This window comes from Talpa occidentalis, unplaced genomic scaffold (genome assembly GCF_014898055.3).
Source record: "Talpa occidentalis isolate TD23 unplaced genomic scaffold, MPIMG_talOcc4v2.1 talOcc4.7, whole genome shotgun sequence".
Lineage (NCBI taxonomy): Eukaryota > Metazoa > Chordata > Mammalia > Eulipotyphla > Talpidae > Talpa > Talpa occidentalis.
This window is the reverse complement of record NW_023605083.1, coordinates 83,054,360-83,072,993: the sequence shown is the minus strand read 5'-3', so window position 1 is coordinate 83,072,993 and position 18,634 is coordinate 83,054,360. Positions and strand designations below refer to the sequence as shown.

Here is an 18,634-nt window from a genome sequence, read left to right as displayed (position 1 = left end):
GGCCGCGGCGCGGGGCAGTGTGGGGCGGGGGCGGAACGCCGCCCGGCCGCGGGTCGGGACCTGTGTCAGCAGCCGAGCGGGGCGCTCGGGCCGGACATGGCGGGCTGTGTGGCCCGGCGGGCCCTGACCGTGGGCAGCCGCTGGTGGTCCCGGTCGCTGACCGGGACCCGGGGGCCGAGGCCGCTCTGTGCGGCACGTGGAGTGGGGGCCTTCTTGCCAACTGCGACCACGACGACGCGGAGGCACCTCTCGTCCCGGTGAGGGACGGAGCGCGGGGGCCGGGCCCGGAGGCCGGGGAGCGTGTTCTCGGCCGCTGAGAAAGCCTGGAGGCCGGGCCGGCCCAGGGCGATGGGAGTTCGACTCTGGAAAGGTCCCGCGCAGGGAAGCGACCTGTGCTGCTTGGGGCGTGTGCCAGGAGCAAAGACAGAGCGCAGCCCCGAGCCCTGGGTTGTGCAGGGCTGGCTCGGAGGGGCCGCTGAGTAACCCTCCCAGAGCGAATCCTGCCTTCTTGAGTAGGGGGTGTCCGTGCGCCACTATTAGTGCCCTTTTAATTCAGCCCTGGGTCTTTTGACTCGAACCCCCTCTCTCCGGAAATGGTTCAAAGACTTCCTCGAAAAGATGCTAGAGAAGGGAAACAGCACTCTTGAGTCTGGGCCTTGCGTGGGTCCTGGCTTTCACTGTGACCTTGGGGAGACTGGTTATCTCTGCCTTGGGGAAGGGGTCTTGAGGCCATGGGGATGGTGCGAGCAGTGTCTCTAGGGCTGGGACTGGCAGATCATATTGAAGGTGGTGGATCAAGGGGGAGGAAGCATAAAGTACACATCTCCAAGATAGTACAACAGTGCTTTGAAGGTTCCCTGGAAAGGGCAGCTCTGTGCGGAGAAGTCACTGAGAGAACCCATCTTTTAGGGACTGTGATAAGAGAGTGATATTGGGGCTAGATGATAGCTTTTTGCAATTTAAGACTCCTGTGAAAATTGATGCAAATCTGAACAAAAATTAGATGGAGAGACTAGTAGGTGCCCTGCAGGGAGTACAGTAAGAAATCTAGAATTGATTAAGCCCTTTAAGGGTAGGGTGAGAATTATAATTTAGAGGGAGAGAAGGACATGGAATTGTAACACAAAGTATTTTTTTTTTTTTTTTTTTCTCAGTATCACTTATGCACTAGATCCTGCTGGGATCACAGACTAATCAGACACAGGCATTGCTCCCAGGGAGCCTCACATCTCTAATGGAGATAAGACATGGACTCAATTTTTAACTGAAATGCCAGATGGAAAGGACAGTTAAAATGCTGAGGAAGGTCAGGCAGGTGGGTCAGGGAAGCCATGGAGGTAAGAGGATATAATTAAGCCAGGTTTAAAGGAATGATATGAGGAATGCTGAATAAGAGAGAAGAAAGTGATCTGGAGCAGTTAGACTAACACAGGCAGAGCCTGTGACTGGACTACAACGGAGGAAAAAAGGCAGAATCTCTGCAGTGTGGCTTGACGGGACCCTTACCTGCTTCAGCCCTCCCCACTGCCCTGCTGGCCCTGCCTGGCCTTTCATTATCCTAGCAGCTTCTGATGGGTAAGTACCATGACCTCAGGTTTTCAACTGCTTTTTTCCTTCCTAACCAGAAACCGACCAGAGGGCAAAGTTTTGGAGACAGTCGGTGTTTTTGAGGTGCCAAAACAGAATGGAAAATATGAGACGGGGCAGGTAAGTGCCAGGCTGGGTCATCTCATTTTCATGGTGTTTCTGCTTCCGAAAGTGTCAGATTTAGTCATAGGCCTGAATGTTAGGGTTTTCTGTCTTGACTTTTTCTTCTGCACCACTTCCCAGTATAGGGCGCCACTTCTAGGAGCACAAAGGGAGCAGGATGCGGAGGCCTTGGTGGTGATCCTTGTAAAGTGAATTTTAGCACCCTGATTGGGTAGACCAGACCAGATCATTTTTTTTTTTTTATTATTATTGGGTTTCTTTTTTCCTGACTTTGAGTGCTTTTCACTTATTAGTAGGTTTTCTTTCCAAGTTAGTATGGATAGACATGATTTGGACTGTAGTGTAGAGAGAGCCAAGTTGCTGAAGAATCTGCTAGTATGGTGGATGGTGGGAAGTCAGTGGAGGGAACTTTCAGAAAATCACACCTTTGATGCTTTGTTACAGTTGAACTGTTTGAGGCTCTTTTACTTTTTTTTTTTTTTTTAAAGATTTATTTATGCATACAAGAGCTGGAGTACAGGCCAGAGATGCAGTAGGTGTGAGGACTCACCAGAGACAGAATGGGGAACAGAACAGGTGGATCTGAAATACACTGCTGAGGGGAGCAGCGGATGAGACAGGAGAGGTCTGCTGTGCCTTGTGGGTCACCTCCTGGCCTGGCTGGGGATTGAACTCGTGCTGCAATGGCTGTGGACAGCTTCATAGGTTGTGTCTTAACCCCTTGTACCACCAGGGAGGCCCGCAGCTCTTTTTCTGTATCAACTTTGTGCCAGATCCACTGAGATGGCTTTAGGCCCCTTGTAGATTAGGACTTTATTTATTTATGCATACAAGAACTGGGATGTAGGCCAGTGGTGTGGGGGGTGAGAGGATTCACGAGAGACAAGAGTGGGGAACGAACAGGCAGACTGAAATACACTGCTGAGGGGAGCAGCAAGCGAGTGAGGAGAGGTCTACTGTGCCATGTGGTTAGCTCCCTGGCCGGGGATCGAACTCATGCTGCAGTGGCTGTGGATAACTTCATAGGTTGTGTCCTAACCCCTTGCGCCACCAGGGAGGCCCAGGTTAGGACTTTTTGTTCACCGTTTTTCTTTTCATTTGTGTGTATCTACAAAGGCCTGGGCATTGTGCATTGGGATAATGGGAAAGCAATGCCTTCCTGGGGTTCATGGTCTAGAAAGCAGTTAGTGATGTGTAAATGATTTGATGTGCACTATACCAAGTGGAAGGGAGCTCAGGGAAGGCTTCCTAGAGGCCTATGCTATGGCCTAAAAAATGAGTAGAGGTTAACCAGGTGAAGAACCAGGTGTATTCCCGAGTTGGTCTGGGTGGATGGTAGAGCCCAAGGGACAGAGTGATAGGACCTTGTGTTGGAGTTGCCACCACCTGTGCTACTAGTGGCCCAAGCCCACTTGCCTGGACTCGCTGGACTGTGTTCTCATTGAGGCCTCTTTCCTCCCAGCTTTTTCTCCATAGTGTTTTTGGCTACCGAGGTGTCGTCCTATTTCCCTGGCAGGCCAGACTGTATGACCGGGATGTGGCTTCTGCAGCTCCTGAAAAGTAAGTTTCCCTGTTATTCCATCTCATGGTATCTTCAGGAGGAGGCCTGACTCATGGCAGACGTACATAATAAGGGCCCCAGGGGTGAAGACTGTATCCTTTGGGCCTTGGAAACAGCCCCTGAGTACCTCCCTTGCACTGATAGCCATGGAGACAAAAATACTGAATGCCAGTAACAGTCTTAAGCCAGAGCATTCCTTTAAGCCTCCCCAGGATGCTTCCAAGTTATTCTCAGTTTTCATTACAGGTACTGGGAGGGCATTTAGAGGACTAGTTATCTTGATTTCTTAATGTTCAGTTAGAATCTTTCCCTTGAGCTCTTGTCATCACTTGAGTACATTTAGGGGAAAAAAAGATCTATCTCTGTTAAATGATCCCAGCCTCTGAAGTGTGAGAAGAGTGGGGGCATTCTGGGCTCCAGGGACTTGAGGTATCAATTATTTTCAACATAACCCCCTTCCAAGAGACATCAGAGAGTAAAGGCAAACGACGACTCTGTGCTATGGGCCTCCATACTCCATTGTTTACTCCAGACTGGGGAATGGCTGGGCAGGGATATCACCAAATAGGTACCTGGCCAGTGCTAATGCCAGTTCAGATTAGGCACCAACATGTTTAAGTAAGGAGACAGTAGGGAGCTGGGGCAGACACTGCCTCTGTTTCTCTCAGGGTAATCTTGGGCTTCCTTTACCCCATAGAGCAGAGAATCCAGCAGGCCATGGCTCCAAGGAGGTGAAAGGCAAAACTCACACTTACTATCAGGTGCTGATTGATGCCCGAGACTGTCCACATATAGTAAGTAAGCAAGATGGCTGGGCCTGGGGTTCCTCTCCATGGGAAAGGCCTATACCCTGATGGGAATAAAGGGAAGGGGAGGGGCCAAATAGAGCCCTAACACTGGGCCCTAAATCCTTAGTACTGAATAATGAACAAGAAAGTCTCTGACTTGCTTCTTGCCTTAGTCTCAGAGATCTCAGACAGAAGCTGTGACTTTCTTAGCTAACCATGATGACAGCCGGGCCCTCTATGCCATCCCAGGTGAGTAGTGAGCATCTGAATGGTACCTGTCAAGGAGGGGTCTGGTGTATTTTAGGGAGAGGATTCTGATGTCCTTTTATCTGTTGGGAGGGATGATAGATGCTGAGAGCAAGGGTGCCAGGGGTGTCCCACCCCATGACAAGCCAGGAATTATCTTTTTTTTCGCAGCCCTGATTCTCTTCCCTCTTAGGTGAGTTTCACTATCTCTTTATCACTCTGTGCCAGGACTAGACTACGTAAGCCATGAAGACATCCTCCCCTATACTTCCACCGATCAGGTTCCCATCCAGCATGAACTCTTTGAAAGATTTCTTCTATATGACCAGACAAAAGGTAATCTCTCCAGAAGGGAAATTGGAATGGGAGGGCCCTTGCCTTAAGAGAACAGCATAGAAATAATCTCAGAGCTGTGTCCACAACTGTTTAACCTTTCATTAGACGTCGCACGTAGATAGAGGGCTAAGTTCTCTGCCTGCCATATAGGGAAGCTGAAGCTCAGTGATGATGAGAAGTGACTCGTGGTTGCAAGTCGGTGGCAGAGCAAGGTCTGAAAACCAGAACCCCTAACTTCCAGCCATTTCTCTTCCCAGGATGCCATATACCTCCTAAGGGCTTATTCTTAGGCATAACAGCTCATACCATCTCCCCACCTGTGCTTTTGCTTCATGTTTGGGTGTCTTATTTACCTGGGCCACCCCTGGTAGGGTTTTCTAGGAGGGGTATTTGAAGAGTAGGTGCAAGGCTCTGGACTCTGGTCTGGACTAACCAGTTTTTTCTTGCCCAGCACCCCCTTTTGTGGCTCGGGAGACACTACGGGCATGGCAAGAGAAGAATCATCCCTGGCTCGAGCTCTCGGATGTCCATCGGGAAACAACTGAGAACATTCGAGTCACCGTTATCCCCTTCTACATGGGCATGAGGGTACGTGCCCATATTGGGCCCCTTCCGCCAGGCTTAGGTCCCCAGATTCTGTGTGAGGGCCCCAGTGTGACTGCTGGAGTGGGCTTAAAATTTAATTTTTATTTATTTATTTTTTCAGATTTACTTTTATTTATGCATACAAGAACTGGGGTATAGGTCAGAGGTGCGGGGTGGTGGTGGGGGGGCGGTGGTGGAGGTAAGGATTCACCAGAGACAGAGTGAGGAGAACAGGCAGATCTACTGAAATACACTGCTGAGGGGAGCAGTGGGTGAGACAGGAGAGGTCTACTGTGCCATATGGGTAGCTCCCTGGCTGGGGATTGAACTTAGGCTGGTGATAGTTTGATAGCTCTGAGACTTTCACCCTGTACCACCAGTGAGGCTCCAAGCTTGATATTTAAAACACTTGCATGTGGTTCTGCTTCCAAGTCCTGTTTGTGTTTGTTGGGGTTAGCCGCCTCCTGGCAGTAGCTGACACTAAGACCTACAGCAGGAAAACCCAGGAAGAAGTCCTTCAGGCAGACATCTCTTCTGGTCATGGTTGTGAAGGATTTGTACATACTTATCTAGATCAGGGTAGGCTGATCTTAACACTTTTATATATTATTCAGACATTTATTGAGCTGTTTCTGGCTTGGCTCTAAGCTAGGTCCTGGGACTACAAATAGAAATGAGACACACTATTTCTTCCTTCCAGGAACTCATGGTAGTGAGGGAGGATAGCATATTGTTCACCGAGTATCAGAAAAAGGTTGGGCTATTCCAGTCTTATTGGGAGGGCCAAGGAGGAAGGCAGTGGTTTGGGTCTATAGTGATAGGGCTGGCAGGGAGGGGGGTAAGAAAAGGAAGAGCCCTGTGGTTGATTGCCATGGTGACTAGCTTTGTGGACGATCTTGACAATTCCTTGACAATTCGGAGGGAGACCAGGGATGGACCCAGGAAGGCTGCCTCCCTGTGGATGTGTTGGCCATTGTCCAGTCATCATCATTCTGCAGACGTTGGCGGCTTTATTCTGTCTCAGCAAACTTCTGGAATACATCTACTCCATTGGAGAGATGATTGGAACACACTTGCTTCTGCACACTAGGACTTAAATTGTGTTTTTTTCCCCAGGAAGCCCAAAATTCTCATGTCTACTGGGTAAGTGTCTTCCTCAGGGAAGAATGTAAATGCCTGGGAGGGCAGGTTGGGAGGCGGAGTTGTTTACCTCCTTGGGGGTAGGGGTTGTGCAGCAAAGGTGTCAGCCTTTGTTGTCTTTTGCTCTCCCCAGAATTCTAGGCCAAGGTCTATTCTTTGTGAAACATGAACTCTTCCTCCCCATTCCACAGTGGCGCTACTGTATTCGCTTGGAGAACCTCGACAGTGATGTGGTACAGCTCCGGGAGCGACACTGGAGGATATTCAGTCTATCTGGCACCTTGGAGACAGTGAGAGGCAGAGGAGTGGTGGGCAGGGTGAGTATCACCAGGCAGTAAGGCCCAGTTTCTAGTGCTGCCCACCAGACCTGGGGTGTTGCCAGTGATTTCCTCCTCAGTGGTTAGCAACAGAGGCACAGTGTCTGAATGCATTAAGCTGTTTACAACAACCCTGTGAAATGGATTCTCACAACCTGTTTCACAGATGAAGAGTAAGATTGTGAAGTTAAATAACTCATGGGCCCACAGCTAGGAGTAGCAGGGCCTGCATTTAAATGCAAGTGAGTCTGACATCAAAGCTTATGTTGAGTTTTTCTTGCCTGCAGTGTCTTTTATTAAACGTTTGCATTTGAATCTGTTAGATGTGGCCTGCGTCCCACCCACCACTGTTGTTTACTTTTCCTCTGCCCCTTTACACATGTACATCCTCTGTTAATCCTTGAATAGATGTGATTTTGCCATTTCTGTACCACCTCACCTGTCTCTTGAGAAATAGTCGTGAAGTAGCCCAGGGCCACATTCAAAAGCATTTAACCAAGTCAGTGATGACTTGGTGAAGCAGGGTGGGTTAGTGAGGGCAGGCTTTGCACTTAGTCTGACTTCAAATGTTGGCTGTGTTGTCTGCTCACTACATAACTTTAGGCAAGTTATTTAAGTAATTTGCTAACATGGGTATTGTACCTGTTACCTTATGCTTGTCAGAAGGCATCGATTAGCAGAGGTTTGCAGAGCACTGCCATGGTGCCTCATACTTAGGTACTCAGTAAATGGATGCCACAAGGGGCATTTACAGATGAGATTCTGTGCCTGGCATCTTTGCCTGGTGCCTAGACATTCAGTCTGAGGTGATCTTCCTGGAGTGAGAATAAAAGAGCCAGGTCAGTGGCCACACTGTGGGAAGCGGTACTGGCAGGCAACTTTTGGCCCCAGATAGAGAATGTGTCTTGACATCTTTTGCCTGAATCTCACAGGAGCCAGTGTTATCCAAGGAGCAGCCCGCATTCCAGTACAGCAGCCACGTCTCTCTTCAGGCTTCCAGTGGGCACATGTGGTAAGTGAGCACATGCTGGGGCAAGGGAGACTCAACTCCACACACACTAATTGCAGGTCAGAAAAATGAGAGCTCATCACTAACTCATACTTGTTAAACTCTGGGCCAAGATAAGTCCTGAGATGGCGGCTTATATGTTGTGCATTGCTGGGTGGGACTGCACTGATTTGTTTTACAGTTTTCCAGTCCATGATTTTGTTGACTGAGAATTTAGATTTCATGCTGTAGAGCTGCCCATATAGTTTGGTATTTTCCCTGGCATTTCACTTCTTAACCTGAAAATGTAATTGGGTAGTTTATGTGGTGTGCCTCCATGGGCCAGTCAGGACAGCTGTTGTTTCCCTTTCATGTAGAGCCAGGAGGGGCCCTTGGATCTCTGGATTAGTGTATCCTCCCACGAGCCAGGCAGGAGGTCCCAGTCCTGTCTCATCCTGCTGTGGCTCTGCCACAGAGGGCATGGGCTGTCCAGGTCCTCAGAACTCAGTCCTCACTCCCTCTAAGTCCAGCTTCTCTCTGACCTACAGGGGCACGTTCCGCTTTGAGAGGCCTGACGGCTCCCATTTTGATGTCCGGATCCCTCCCTTCTCCCTGGAAAGCAATAAAGATGAGAAGACACCACCTTCAGGCCTTCACTGGTAGGCCAGCTAAGGTCCTGAGTGCTTGGCTCCTGAAGAACAGCTCTCGTCCCACAATTGCTGCAGAACTTTCTCTCTCCATCATAGGCCACAATAGGTCTCTTAATCGTTTGCGCCATTTGATTGTAGGGTTCTTTTTTTGGGAGGTGGGGCATAACTTCTTTTCTCCAGAAGACCCACGTAGGACTCTTCCAAGGCTGGCCTCCCCCATAAGCCCTGCCGACACTGTGTTCCAGTCAACTTTTCCATGAGGAACTCTGTTCAGCTGTCACAGGCCCCTGAAGCAATTTCCTGGCCTGTCAGACAGCTGTTTGGAATGTGAGGTTCGGTCAATAAACAGTGCACGCTTGGCCACCCTTGCCATTTCTGCCCCCAGGGCCTCAGGCTCTCTTTTTGACTTGGTGGGGGCCCTTGATTGCTTTCCTTGCTGCCCTACAAGGAAGCTGCCCCTTCTACTGGGTTATGTACCTGTTCCCTCCTGAAACTGGAAGTTGTTTGGGTGTCACTACGGGTCACTCTAAGTCTGTAGGGTAGGGGCTGGACTGGACTCTAATCTTGTCATCATCCTCTGCCAGGCACAGAGACGTCAAGCATCAGGGTGTAAAGAGTGGCCTGATTCTTAGTGCTGGCTGACCATTGGCATCTCTGGCCTTCCCAGCCTGGGAGTGTAGTGAGGCAAGCCAGTGTGGTTTGGGCTTGCCCCCTATGAGCACAAATCTGTCAAGCATCCAGACTACAAATGCAGAAACTTAGTCAAGGTGCTTTAGGCATGAAAATAGGCAACTCTTTTCTGAGTTTCTCAAAGGTTTCCAAGAGCCAGAGATGAGATGTGCTATATTTTGCCCTGATTCTTAGGATTCCTGCTCCCCCACCACCATAGTGATTGTTAAAGAGATCGTTTCATTCTTGAATTAATATTAAATCTCAGTTCCAGCCCTTATTAGTGTTGTCCTTAATCCTCCACCAGGGGGAGCCTGGGTTGCAGGGCAACTGAGTATAATCAGACTTAATATCCAGGGAGAAGACAAGGTCAAGCCGTGGACAGAAATTTAGAACTCAGCTCATAGCAGTAAGCTCACCAAGGAACACTGATTATAAGCGCAGATATACCACTGTAGTATAACAGAATTTTATTAGAAATTAGTGCTTGTTTCCATCTTTGTTGAGCAACAAAGAGCCAATAATGGTACATGTGGTTAATAGTAGGCTTCCAGTTTTGTCAGAAACTGACAAAGTTTGACCTTCATCCACACTTTCCCCTGGGCTGCTCAAAGTTGAGAAATTTATACAGCCTGGTGGTGCTTTCTGAATGACACTGGGAAATTGAAAAATTTCCCAAACCCTTAGTCCACAGATCACTTCAATGTTAGTATTTTTCTTAAGACCAAGGAAATACTTTCACTCAGAGGAGTTATAAGCTGAGTCCCACACTATTTGTGCTTTCTCAAGAAGAACCAGTCACCACTGAGATAACCGAATGTCAAAGCCGTAGTGGCTACAGGGGCTGGGGGGGGGGGGGGGGGGGAAGACAAGTGTTGAAGTACCTGCATGGGGCACTAGGACCTTGAGTGTTGGGTTTCAGGAAGGTGCTGAGGAAACTGGCCACTGGCTCCAGGAGGAAGCATTCTAGTAGAGAAAGCCACAAAACCAAAGCCAAAATCTGGTCAAAGCAGTGGATTTGTCTTCGTCTTGTTATTCTAGTGAGGGCTGGAAGAACTGTAGTATCACCAGGGTGCCTCACCTGAAAGGCTAATATATACATTCAAAACTGCAACAAGTGTAAAATGTTTGATTGGAGTCACATTTCCCCTGATCTGTGCCATTTCAGGTCCTTGTGGGTTTCTACTAACCCTTGGGCCTGACATTGTCCACAGAGACTCTGGGGTCAGCCATGAGCAGCCACTTAGCTGTGTAGTAAAAGAGGATCTTGAGAACTGTTGTCCCCTCCTAAAGTACTGCTAAGTGGCTCTGCTGCCTTGATAGGCTGCCTGAATAGCTCCCTCCCTGAGGGCATTCATTCCTCTGGTTATGAATTCAGATATGTAGCCTCTCAAGGGCCAAACCAAACAAAAAAGAAAATGAAAACCAAAGTCCTGGAGAGGAACCCACACTCTGGCCCAAGAGCTGGTGCTTAGCATTTCCATAGCCAAGTTACCCAACAAGAAAGGAATGAAGGCCTTGAAAGGGCTTGGGCTGGTCACATCATCCTGTGTGAGACTCACCATGGTAGAGGTACCAAGTACAGCCAGGACACAAGACCAATATCATGAATGGAGGAGGCGGATGTATGGCCAAGCAGGGGCCACTGCACAGGCTCCTGGGAAGGCAGGACTCTGCATTCACTGCCTGTGGCTGATGGGCATGCAAGTGAGGGCTCATAGCCTTCCTGCTGCAGCTCATGTTCCTGACCTCAAGCAGCTTCCAGCCCCTATAATGGCTCTTTGGCTTTATACTGAGGACAGCATGCCTTAGAGCTCAGGACAAGAGGATCAAAAAATACAATCACATTAGGCCCTTGGTGTCTGACTCCAAGATGGAGGGTAAAACGTCTTTCCTCAGAGGGGTGCTCTTAGGCTCTCAGGTCCCAATCACACTTTCCCTCCTCATGGCACTGGGCCAGCCTGACAAAGTGAAAGCATATCAGTCTGGCGTGGTTTTTTTTTTTTTTGCTACTTCTATTCCTTTCCTCAGATTGATTTTGCAGGAAGAGGGGTATTAGTGTCCCAAAAAAAAAAAAAAAAAAAAATAGATGTGGGTCAAATACCCCGAGTGAAAGTAGAAAGTGCTTTAAAGAAACAGATCCCAGAGGTATGGAGAAAGGCCAACAGTCCTGCCTCACCCAGGGTAAGGCAACCTGAAGGGGAAGGAGAAAGACCCAGTTCCCTTACTATTAGATTTAAAACTACTCATTTCCTAGATTATTTTTTAAAAAACAAGCTCATCAAGCCTGTGCTTTTAGGAAAAAAAGGAGCTCCTGTAAGAAACTGGGTTTCCACAGCACCAGGAACCACCTTTCCCACAAGATGAACCCATTTCCCTTGGGCCTCAGCCAGAGGGAAGGGGTGCTATGGGGTAGCCCTTCAGTAGAGGGGTGTTCAGCAATGGGCCGAGGGAGAAGCTCTTAGTGGGAGGTAGGAGATTCAGTCCATTTATCCCAGAACCAGGAGCTGCTCCCTGTCAGACAGGCAGGGAGATGTTGAGCAAAGGGGTCAAGATGTGGTCATTAAGTGCTCAGGACTCAGGGCAGAAGCATGTAGTTGCTTCCCTGCTCAGGCCCTCTGACCTCCCAGGCGGGGCCTGTCATGCCTCCGGGTGCTGGAGCAGAGTCCCAGACAGCGGCAGCAGTGTGGGTTGGCCAAGGGGGCAGGGCTCCACAAGAGATGAGTCCTGTCAGTCACGGTGGGCAGACTGGTGGCTGAGCTGCCTGTCATCGTAAGTGCTATAGCGCTTGACATGGATGCGACGGACACGGTCCCGCAGTTCAAAGGTCTCCTCATCTTCACTGGGGGAAGCCTGACTGCGGCTACGGCTTGTGGCCTCCAACAAGGAGTTGTCAGGGACTCGGGGGGTCTCGTAAAGTAGGACATTGAGTGTTTCCTCATAGATTCGGGCCTCTGGAAACTCTACCTAGAATGTGGGGGACAAGAAGACTGAGGTTTCATACCAGGGATGGAGCATGCAGAGGGGGTGAACTGTCCTCCCCTGAACCCCAGCAAAGCCCTGCTGTCTCTAACACGTGCTCATGGGGGCAGGGGGAGGGGTAAGGTAGATACTCTCCGGGGAGGGTGGTCTGCTTGCAGTCTGGCAAAATGGGGCTAGTTAGTAGTGTGTGTCAAATCCGTCACTGTGCCTGGCACTGTGACACTGCAGAGACAAAGCTGACTGACCAGGAACACCCAACTAGAACACCCAGACAGCGGCAGCCAGACAGATGAGAATAGCTATTTCCACCACGTCGAGCTGCTTCACCTAAGAACTTCTAAGAGTTGTGTTAAACGCATGTCATCTTCATGTTTGCAAGGAGTAAACTGAGGCCCAGATGGTAAAAGTGGCCTTTCCAAAGTCATGAAACTGATAAACGGTAGAACCAGAATTCAAACCTGAATTGGGGTAACTTCAAAGATCTGGTCCTTCCCACCAAATCAGGTTACTCCCTGCTGGTCACTACCCTCTATAGCCCTGGGCTGACAAGAACAAACTGTTCCCCTGCCAGTCCCCAAGCCCCTGGAACTGGCTTTGTCCTTGCCCTGCACCACCATGGTGAGTTTGGGGAGGGCCAAACATGCCCTTTCCACTCCTTGTGGTGAAAGGGTCAGTCGGGGCTGCGCTGGTGAGTGTGTCCTGCCCTCACCCCCACATAGCTCTCACACCTTGGTCTGCTTCTTCTCCGTGGCATACACGATGGAGGTGCAGCACACCTCTGCCAGTTTCCGGCCCTGGCCATAGAAGGACCAGCAGCAGATCTCGTCCCCGATGACGTCCTTGATGAAGAGCACACGGCCGTTGAAGCGCAGGGAGAGCTTGTCAAACAGCTCAATGTTTTTTAGCAGGTGGTCGTCAGAGTTACTGAAAAACCCATGAGAGCCAGCGGGCCTGGGAATGAGGCTCCAGCACATGCGAAGGTGGTGGCTGGGTCCACCCCACCCCATCTCACCCCTCCCCTCCCCTGCCTCAGCAGGAACATTCTTTCCTTGCTGTAGGGTGCCATAGGCAAGGGGAACCACTGAGACAGCATGGGACTCTGAGCCTGGAGCTTTCTGTGTATCCCTAACTGTGGCCTGTTGCAGACGTGGGGGTGGGGGTTAGAGGGGGATGGGCCCAGCTCTGAGGTATGAAGGCTGGCTTAGGTGTCCCATAAGATAATGCTGGGGAAGCCCCTGGACACGGGCTGACATGGTGTTACATGTTCAGTCCCGTCTATATCCCAAGGCGCTGTTACAAATTCCAAATGCCTCTGCCCTGACTTCCTGTCTACTGTCTGTTTTTCCCTCCTGAGACCCAGACCTATGCCAGCCATGCCAGTTTGGTGACTTCTCTGGGGTCTGCTGCCCAATCTCCTCTCTGGCTGCTCAGTCCTCTCAGTTGCTTCTGTAGCCCACCCCGTACCCTGCCCTGCTGAAGCCCACCCTACCTGGTGTAGGAATACTTGTTGTTGCTCCTATTGTATAGCAGCTTCACCACGGGCTGTAAGGAGGGAGAGGGTGAGGTCAGGGCCAGGGTCCTAACACTCCTACCTGTAGCCCTTAGGGGTTCCTCAGAGGTCTCCCTACCTTGGTGGAGGATTCGATGAGCTTCTCTTCCTCTTTCAGGGATGTGATGATGGGGATGTTGCACACAGGTTGGCACGAGTCCTTCTTGTCCTGGATGACACAGCCGAGAATCTTGTTGAGATCTGCTCACCACGCTTGGCCAGTCTCCCCAGAAGCTGTCCGGGCCCCTCTGCTAAGGCCACCCCTGCTTGCTGAGGAGCATCAGGCAGAGGTCAGGATGCCCCTGGTAACTGAACCTGCCAGCTGGCAAGCAGAATCCATTTCCAGAGAACCTAAAATCCAGACCAGGCATATAACCTAGAAGCAGGGCCTGGTCAGACTGCCTGATTACTCACCCTGCAAACTCACTCGGCCTGGCCAACAGCTGGGTGTTTCTAACTGAGCCTGGTCTTAACAAGTACACCGGCCACACAGCTTCCAGGGACAGGGCCCTTCCATCCCTGAGAAGGGGGCCAGCTCCCCACTGCACCAAACCGCCACACCTCGCCGTACCTGCAGGGCAGTCTGGCACATGTCCACCAGTCCCTGAATGAGGTAATATTTCGCTTCAGCCATCAATTCCTTGATTTCTTGCCGGTTTTGAGGGAGGATGATGGTGTCATCGCGGAGGTAATTCAAAATGGTGCCGAAATGCTTTCCACATCGGTCTATGAGGATCCAGCCTAGGGGATCAAACAGGTCCCAGAGGTTTGCTGTTTGCCTCCGGGTACTGCAGAAGCAGGCGGCTTGCAAAGGCCACCTGACCGGCCTGGCGGCAGGTGGCCAAGCAAGACGCACGTGAGCACAGAGCCCTGGTCCAGGAAATGGAAGTGAGACAGAAGCTCTATCTACCTCTTAGGTCCATGGCTGCTCTTTGCCCCCTGCCTGAAACCAAGGGCTGACACACACCTGGGGAGACAGGCCCTCCAGGCTTGGTGGAAGCCCACAAAGGTCTAAGCTCAGGTCCACCTCTTGGCAACACAGAAACCACCAGGCCTGCCTGCCTTCTGCCCACTGCCATCACTTACTATGGAACAAGATCTAGCTCTAAATGAACATAAAATAAGTGTGGGTCTTCTCCCTGGAAAACACATAAACACATTCTGTGTACACTTCCAAGGAATTCTGAAGCTTTTCAGGACTCCAGGTGAATAGTAAAGTGAGTCTAGATTCTAGATCTGCTAGGCTTATGCCCTGCCCTGAAGACACTCCCTCAGAACTCCTCCTCTCCCCCTAAGCCCCCAACAAGTCCTCACCTTCTTTGTCGGTCAGCACCTCCATGCGCCCACTGAACATGGCCTTGAGCATGGTGTCTTGCCGGGTTAGCGCCCGCACCGTGGTGTAGTACAGGGAGCCACCCACATTGAGCTGCACGTATTTGTTGCCCAGGCCTCCTCCCTTGAAGCCGCTCAGCTTGGGCTTGGCCCCCGAGGCTGGGCACAGACAGGTGTCTCCCGACATCTCCCGCTGCAGGTAGATCACCACACGGCAGGTCAGTTTGGAAGGCTCCGCCGTCGTGAAAGGGTCACAAATGAGTGGCCAGCAGAAGCCAGAGCCTCATACTCTCACTCTCAGCACTGTGAACAGAAGGGAAAGAAGACAGGAGTCAACAGAGAAAAGCCCTCATCCAGGAGGGAACCCCAGGATAAACAATGGTCACCCAGCCTTCCTCTCCTCAATCAGTCCAAGACTCCCTGGCAGAGATTGAGACCTGTCAGTGGCAAGAAATATGTGCTCGCTGTTCTTTATGATACCGGGGCTGAGCTCAGTCTTCCAGAGTGTGACGTTGGTCACGTAACTGCCTGAGACTCAGCACACCTCTGAGCAGCAAAGAAGACAATAAGCAGCAAAGAAGACAATAAGCAAGTCCAAGGTGGCTTGAGGAACAGACCGGGCAGAACAGAAGTCTTCACCCTGGAGACCCACCCAAAGAGATTCCGCTTATTTTCTCTTCGACTTTCCCAGGATCTGAGACTTCTAGCCAAACCTAATAGGAATCCAGTCAGCCTAGGAGTTTCCCAGGAGCCAAGGGACAGGATGCACTTCCTTTCTACAGATTCCAGGCTCAGGAGCAGCCTGCACCAGTGTTTACTGAGTATCCCAGAGTCTGGCTTTGGGAAGGCAAACGCAGCTTCAGGAAAGCATGGAATGAGCCAGGCTGGAGGGAGCTAGAGTATTCCTGGCGGTGGATACTGTGGCTCTAGCTAGGGTTTCCTGACCTCCCCCTTTCCTGGCACCAGCCCTGTCCCAAGTTCCTGAAATTGTCCCCATTTTCCAGGATAGAACAACGACAGGATGGCTATTTTTGCTTCTTTTTCCTGAAAGGGGGCCCAGTCCCCTCTCTTCCTCAGTTGCCTCTTTACAAGGGGAGAAAGATCTAGCAAAGACCAGGTGATGAGTCTAAAAAGAACTAAGTGATTTGGAAACTAAAACACTAATAGGAGTTCACTGGAGGGAAGACTGAAGAAAGCAAAGGAGGACGTTATCCCTCATGGTTTTGATTGTGTATTGTATGTTTTGGTTTTCAAAAAAATCACTAAAGTTCATTCACTTAAGAAAAAATAATAGCTGTTATCCATTGCATGTATGCACTTTGTTCAGGTACTAACCAGGCATGTAATATTTATTAGCTCATTTAATTTGTTCAGCAATAAAATAATAATGAGGAGCCTCCCTGGTGGTGCAAGGGGTTAAGCAGAGCACTGTGAAGCTGTCTGTGGCCTCTGCAGCACTAGTTAGATCCCAGGCTGGCCAGGGAGCTACCCACATGGGAGCTACCCCCAGCACCTCTAGCCTGTACCCCAGTTCTTGTAAGCATAAATAAATAAATCTTAAAAAAAAGAAAATGGATAAATAAGCAAGCAATTCCAGAAGGGGGTAAATGCAATAAAGACAATAAAATAGGTGTAACAGGAGTGACTAGGGAGAAGCCAGGGAAGGTCTCTTTTGGAAGGTGACACACCAGCTGAGATCTAAAAGAACATTCCAGATGGAAGAGTAATTACAAAGTTCTTTAGTTCTACACAAAATTTCAGGGACAGAAATAAGGCCAAGATGGCTGGCATATAGAAAGAAGGGGGAAATGTGCCTGATGTAAAGTCAGGGAAGGAAGTCATATTAAAAAGTTTGGATTTCATACGAATTTCAGTGGGAAGTAATCAGTGTTTTTACGTGAGAGAGTGACATGAGTTACTTATATTTTGAGTTACTTAGTTCTTATATTTTGAAAAGATCTCTGAGGGTCTCCCTGGTAGCACAAGGGGTTAAACACAGCACTGTGAAGCTGTCTGCAGCCTCTGCAGCAGAGTTTAGCCATGGAATGGCCAGGGAACAACCCACATGGCGCAGCAGACCTCTCCTGCTTCGCCCGCTGCTCCCCTCAGCAGTGTATTTCAGCCAGTCTGCCTGTTCTGTTCCCCACTCTGTCTCTGGTAAATCCTGTCACCCTCCGCTCCTCTAGCCTGTACCCCAGCTCATGTATTCAATAAATAAATCTTTAAAAAAAATCTCACTGGCTACTGTACAGAGAAAGGATTGTTAGGGTGCAAGAGAGGAAGTGGGAAGACAGAGGAAGCAGTGGTGTAGGCAAGAGATGATGAACGCTGCGACGCCAGGGCTGGAAGTTCAGACAAAAAAAAAAAAAGAAGTACGTCATTCAATCATCACCACATGCAAAAGCTGACAGTTGCTCATCCTCTCTTATACATGCAACCTGAGAACTAGTGCAATGGTCTCCCCACTCTCCAAACACTGCCTAACACAATGCCATGCACATGTTAAAGTATTTCCTCTATGTCAGCTTAACTGAAATTATTCCTGAAAAGATTTAGGCAGATTCCTGAGAAGAACGTCCAAGGAGGGGCAAGAGCAGGTGCTCTGTGAAGTTCTCAATTCCTTTGGGGGCTGGTCCAGGGGAGTCCCATTTGCCTCAAGGATGGACTATGAGAGATGAGCCCTCCCCAGGGGAGAGCCCAATCAGTAACACTTGAACAGAAGGAGATCACTCCCCTGCCCCAAAGGAATAAATCTACCCCTTAACAGACTTCAACAGTTCCCTGTGTATTTTGTGTCTAGGCCCAACTTCCCCAGGACCAAGAAAGCACACATGTATATTCTGCCAAAATAAAGGAACTGAAAGGTTAGGCGGTTGCCAACAGAGGAAGACAAATTTAGAGCTAATCTAGTCCTTTCCTACAAAGCAATTGCTTTGAGCCCCTGGATGACGTCAGCTCAGATTCCTTCCAGACCAATGGGCTCCAAGGAATCCTGTGGCAAGTGACGCCCCAGAAAGTAATTCCAGTGAGAATGAAGTTTCCACAGATAGCCTCAGTGTTCTTCCTTCCGGACTTTGTGTGTGGATATTTGGGGATGCCTGGGGTTAGGGGCGTAACCGTGCCTCACTCTGCAAAGCTAAAGGGCACCCAAGCAGAATAAAGGACAAACCATCACGGCGGTGGAGGGTGGGGGAACGTGTGGGTGTGTGAGGATGGGGGATGGGAGGAAGCCGATCTAGGTTATAGAGGATGGATTTAGCAGAAATCCTAAATGTAAATCTTAGTCTCCATCCAAAGGTTCTGGGGCAATTTAGGGAGACCCAAGCGCTCTGTGGCCACCGTCGTCTTCTCCGGTCCGTACCCCTCCTGACAACCGAGAAATCCGGGGCCGACCCGTTCTGCTACCGACCCCCAGCGGGGGATCTGAGCTCTCCAAGTCCCCTCCGCCAACCCACGCCATTTCCCCAGGGCAGTTTACGGGCTCTCTTCTCTCCGGCCCGGGGCCCGCCATCCCTTCTCTTAGGGCATCGGCCGGCCCTGCTCTCACCGTCCGCGGGGCGCCTCTCTTCTTCGCCGGGTTACAAGCCCACACCGTGCCGCCCCTTCGCTGTGGCCGCCGGCCTGCCAGCAGTCCCGGGCTGTGAGCTCACGTCCTCGCCTGTGGACTCCGCCCCAAAGCTCCCGGGTCCCGGAGCCCAACGACGGCGAGTCGGGGCATGCCGAGCACCTAATAAGGGGGGAGGGCGGAGCCGCCGAAAGTATTCCTTGGGGAGCGCACAGC

General features: G+C 50.3%; 2 protein-coding genes across 2 annotated transcripts; one reads left to right on the top strand and one right to left on the bottom strand.

Moving 5' to 3' along the window:
- Nucleotides 1-67: 67 nt before the first annotated feature.
- On the top strand, nucleotides 68-9,300 carry POLDIP2 (DNA polymerase delta interacting protein 2). Its single transcript, XM_037491976.2, has 11 exons — nucleotides 68-257; nucleotides 1,626-1,707; nucleotides 3,173-3,270; nucleotides 3,969-4,065; nucleotides 4,233-4,308; nucleotides 4,534-4,641; nucleotides 5,093-5,229; nucleotides 6,343-6,369; nucleotides 6,558-6,683; nucleotides 7,616-7,695; nucleotides 8,220-9,300. The coding sequence occupies exons 1-11, from the start codon at nucleotides 97-99 to the stop codon at nucleotides 8,332-8,334; spliced, it is 1,107 nt and encodes a 368-aa protein (XP_037347873.1). The 5' UTR covers nucleotides 68-96; the 3' UTR covers nucleotides 8,335-9,300.
- TNFAIP1 (TNF alpha induced protein 1) lies at nucleotides 7,252-18,605 on the bottom strand. Its single transcript, XM_037491978.2, has 7 exons — nucleotides 18,401-18,605; nucleotides 14,836-15,156; nucleotides 14,093-14,262; nucleotides 13,601-13,690; nucleotides 13,462-13,514; nucleotides 12,701-12,896; nucleotides 7,252-11,957 (listed from the first exon to the last, which is right to left on the bottom strand). Exons 2-7 carry the CDS (start codon nucleotides 15,038-15,040, stop codon nucleotides 11,721-11,723), a joined length of 951 nt encoding a protein of 316 aa, XP_037347875.1. The 5' UTR covers nucleotides 15,041-15,156; nucleotides 18,401-18,605; the 3' UTR covers nucleotides 7,252-11,720.
- Nucleotides 18,606-18,634: the final 29 nt, after the last annotated feature.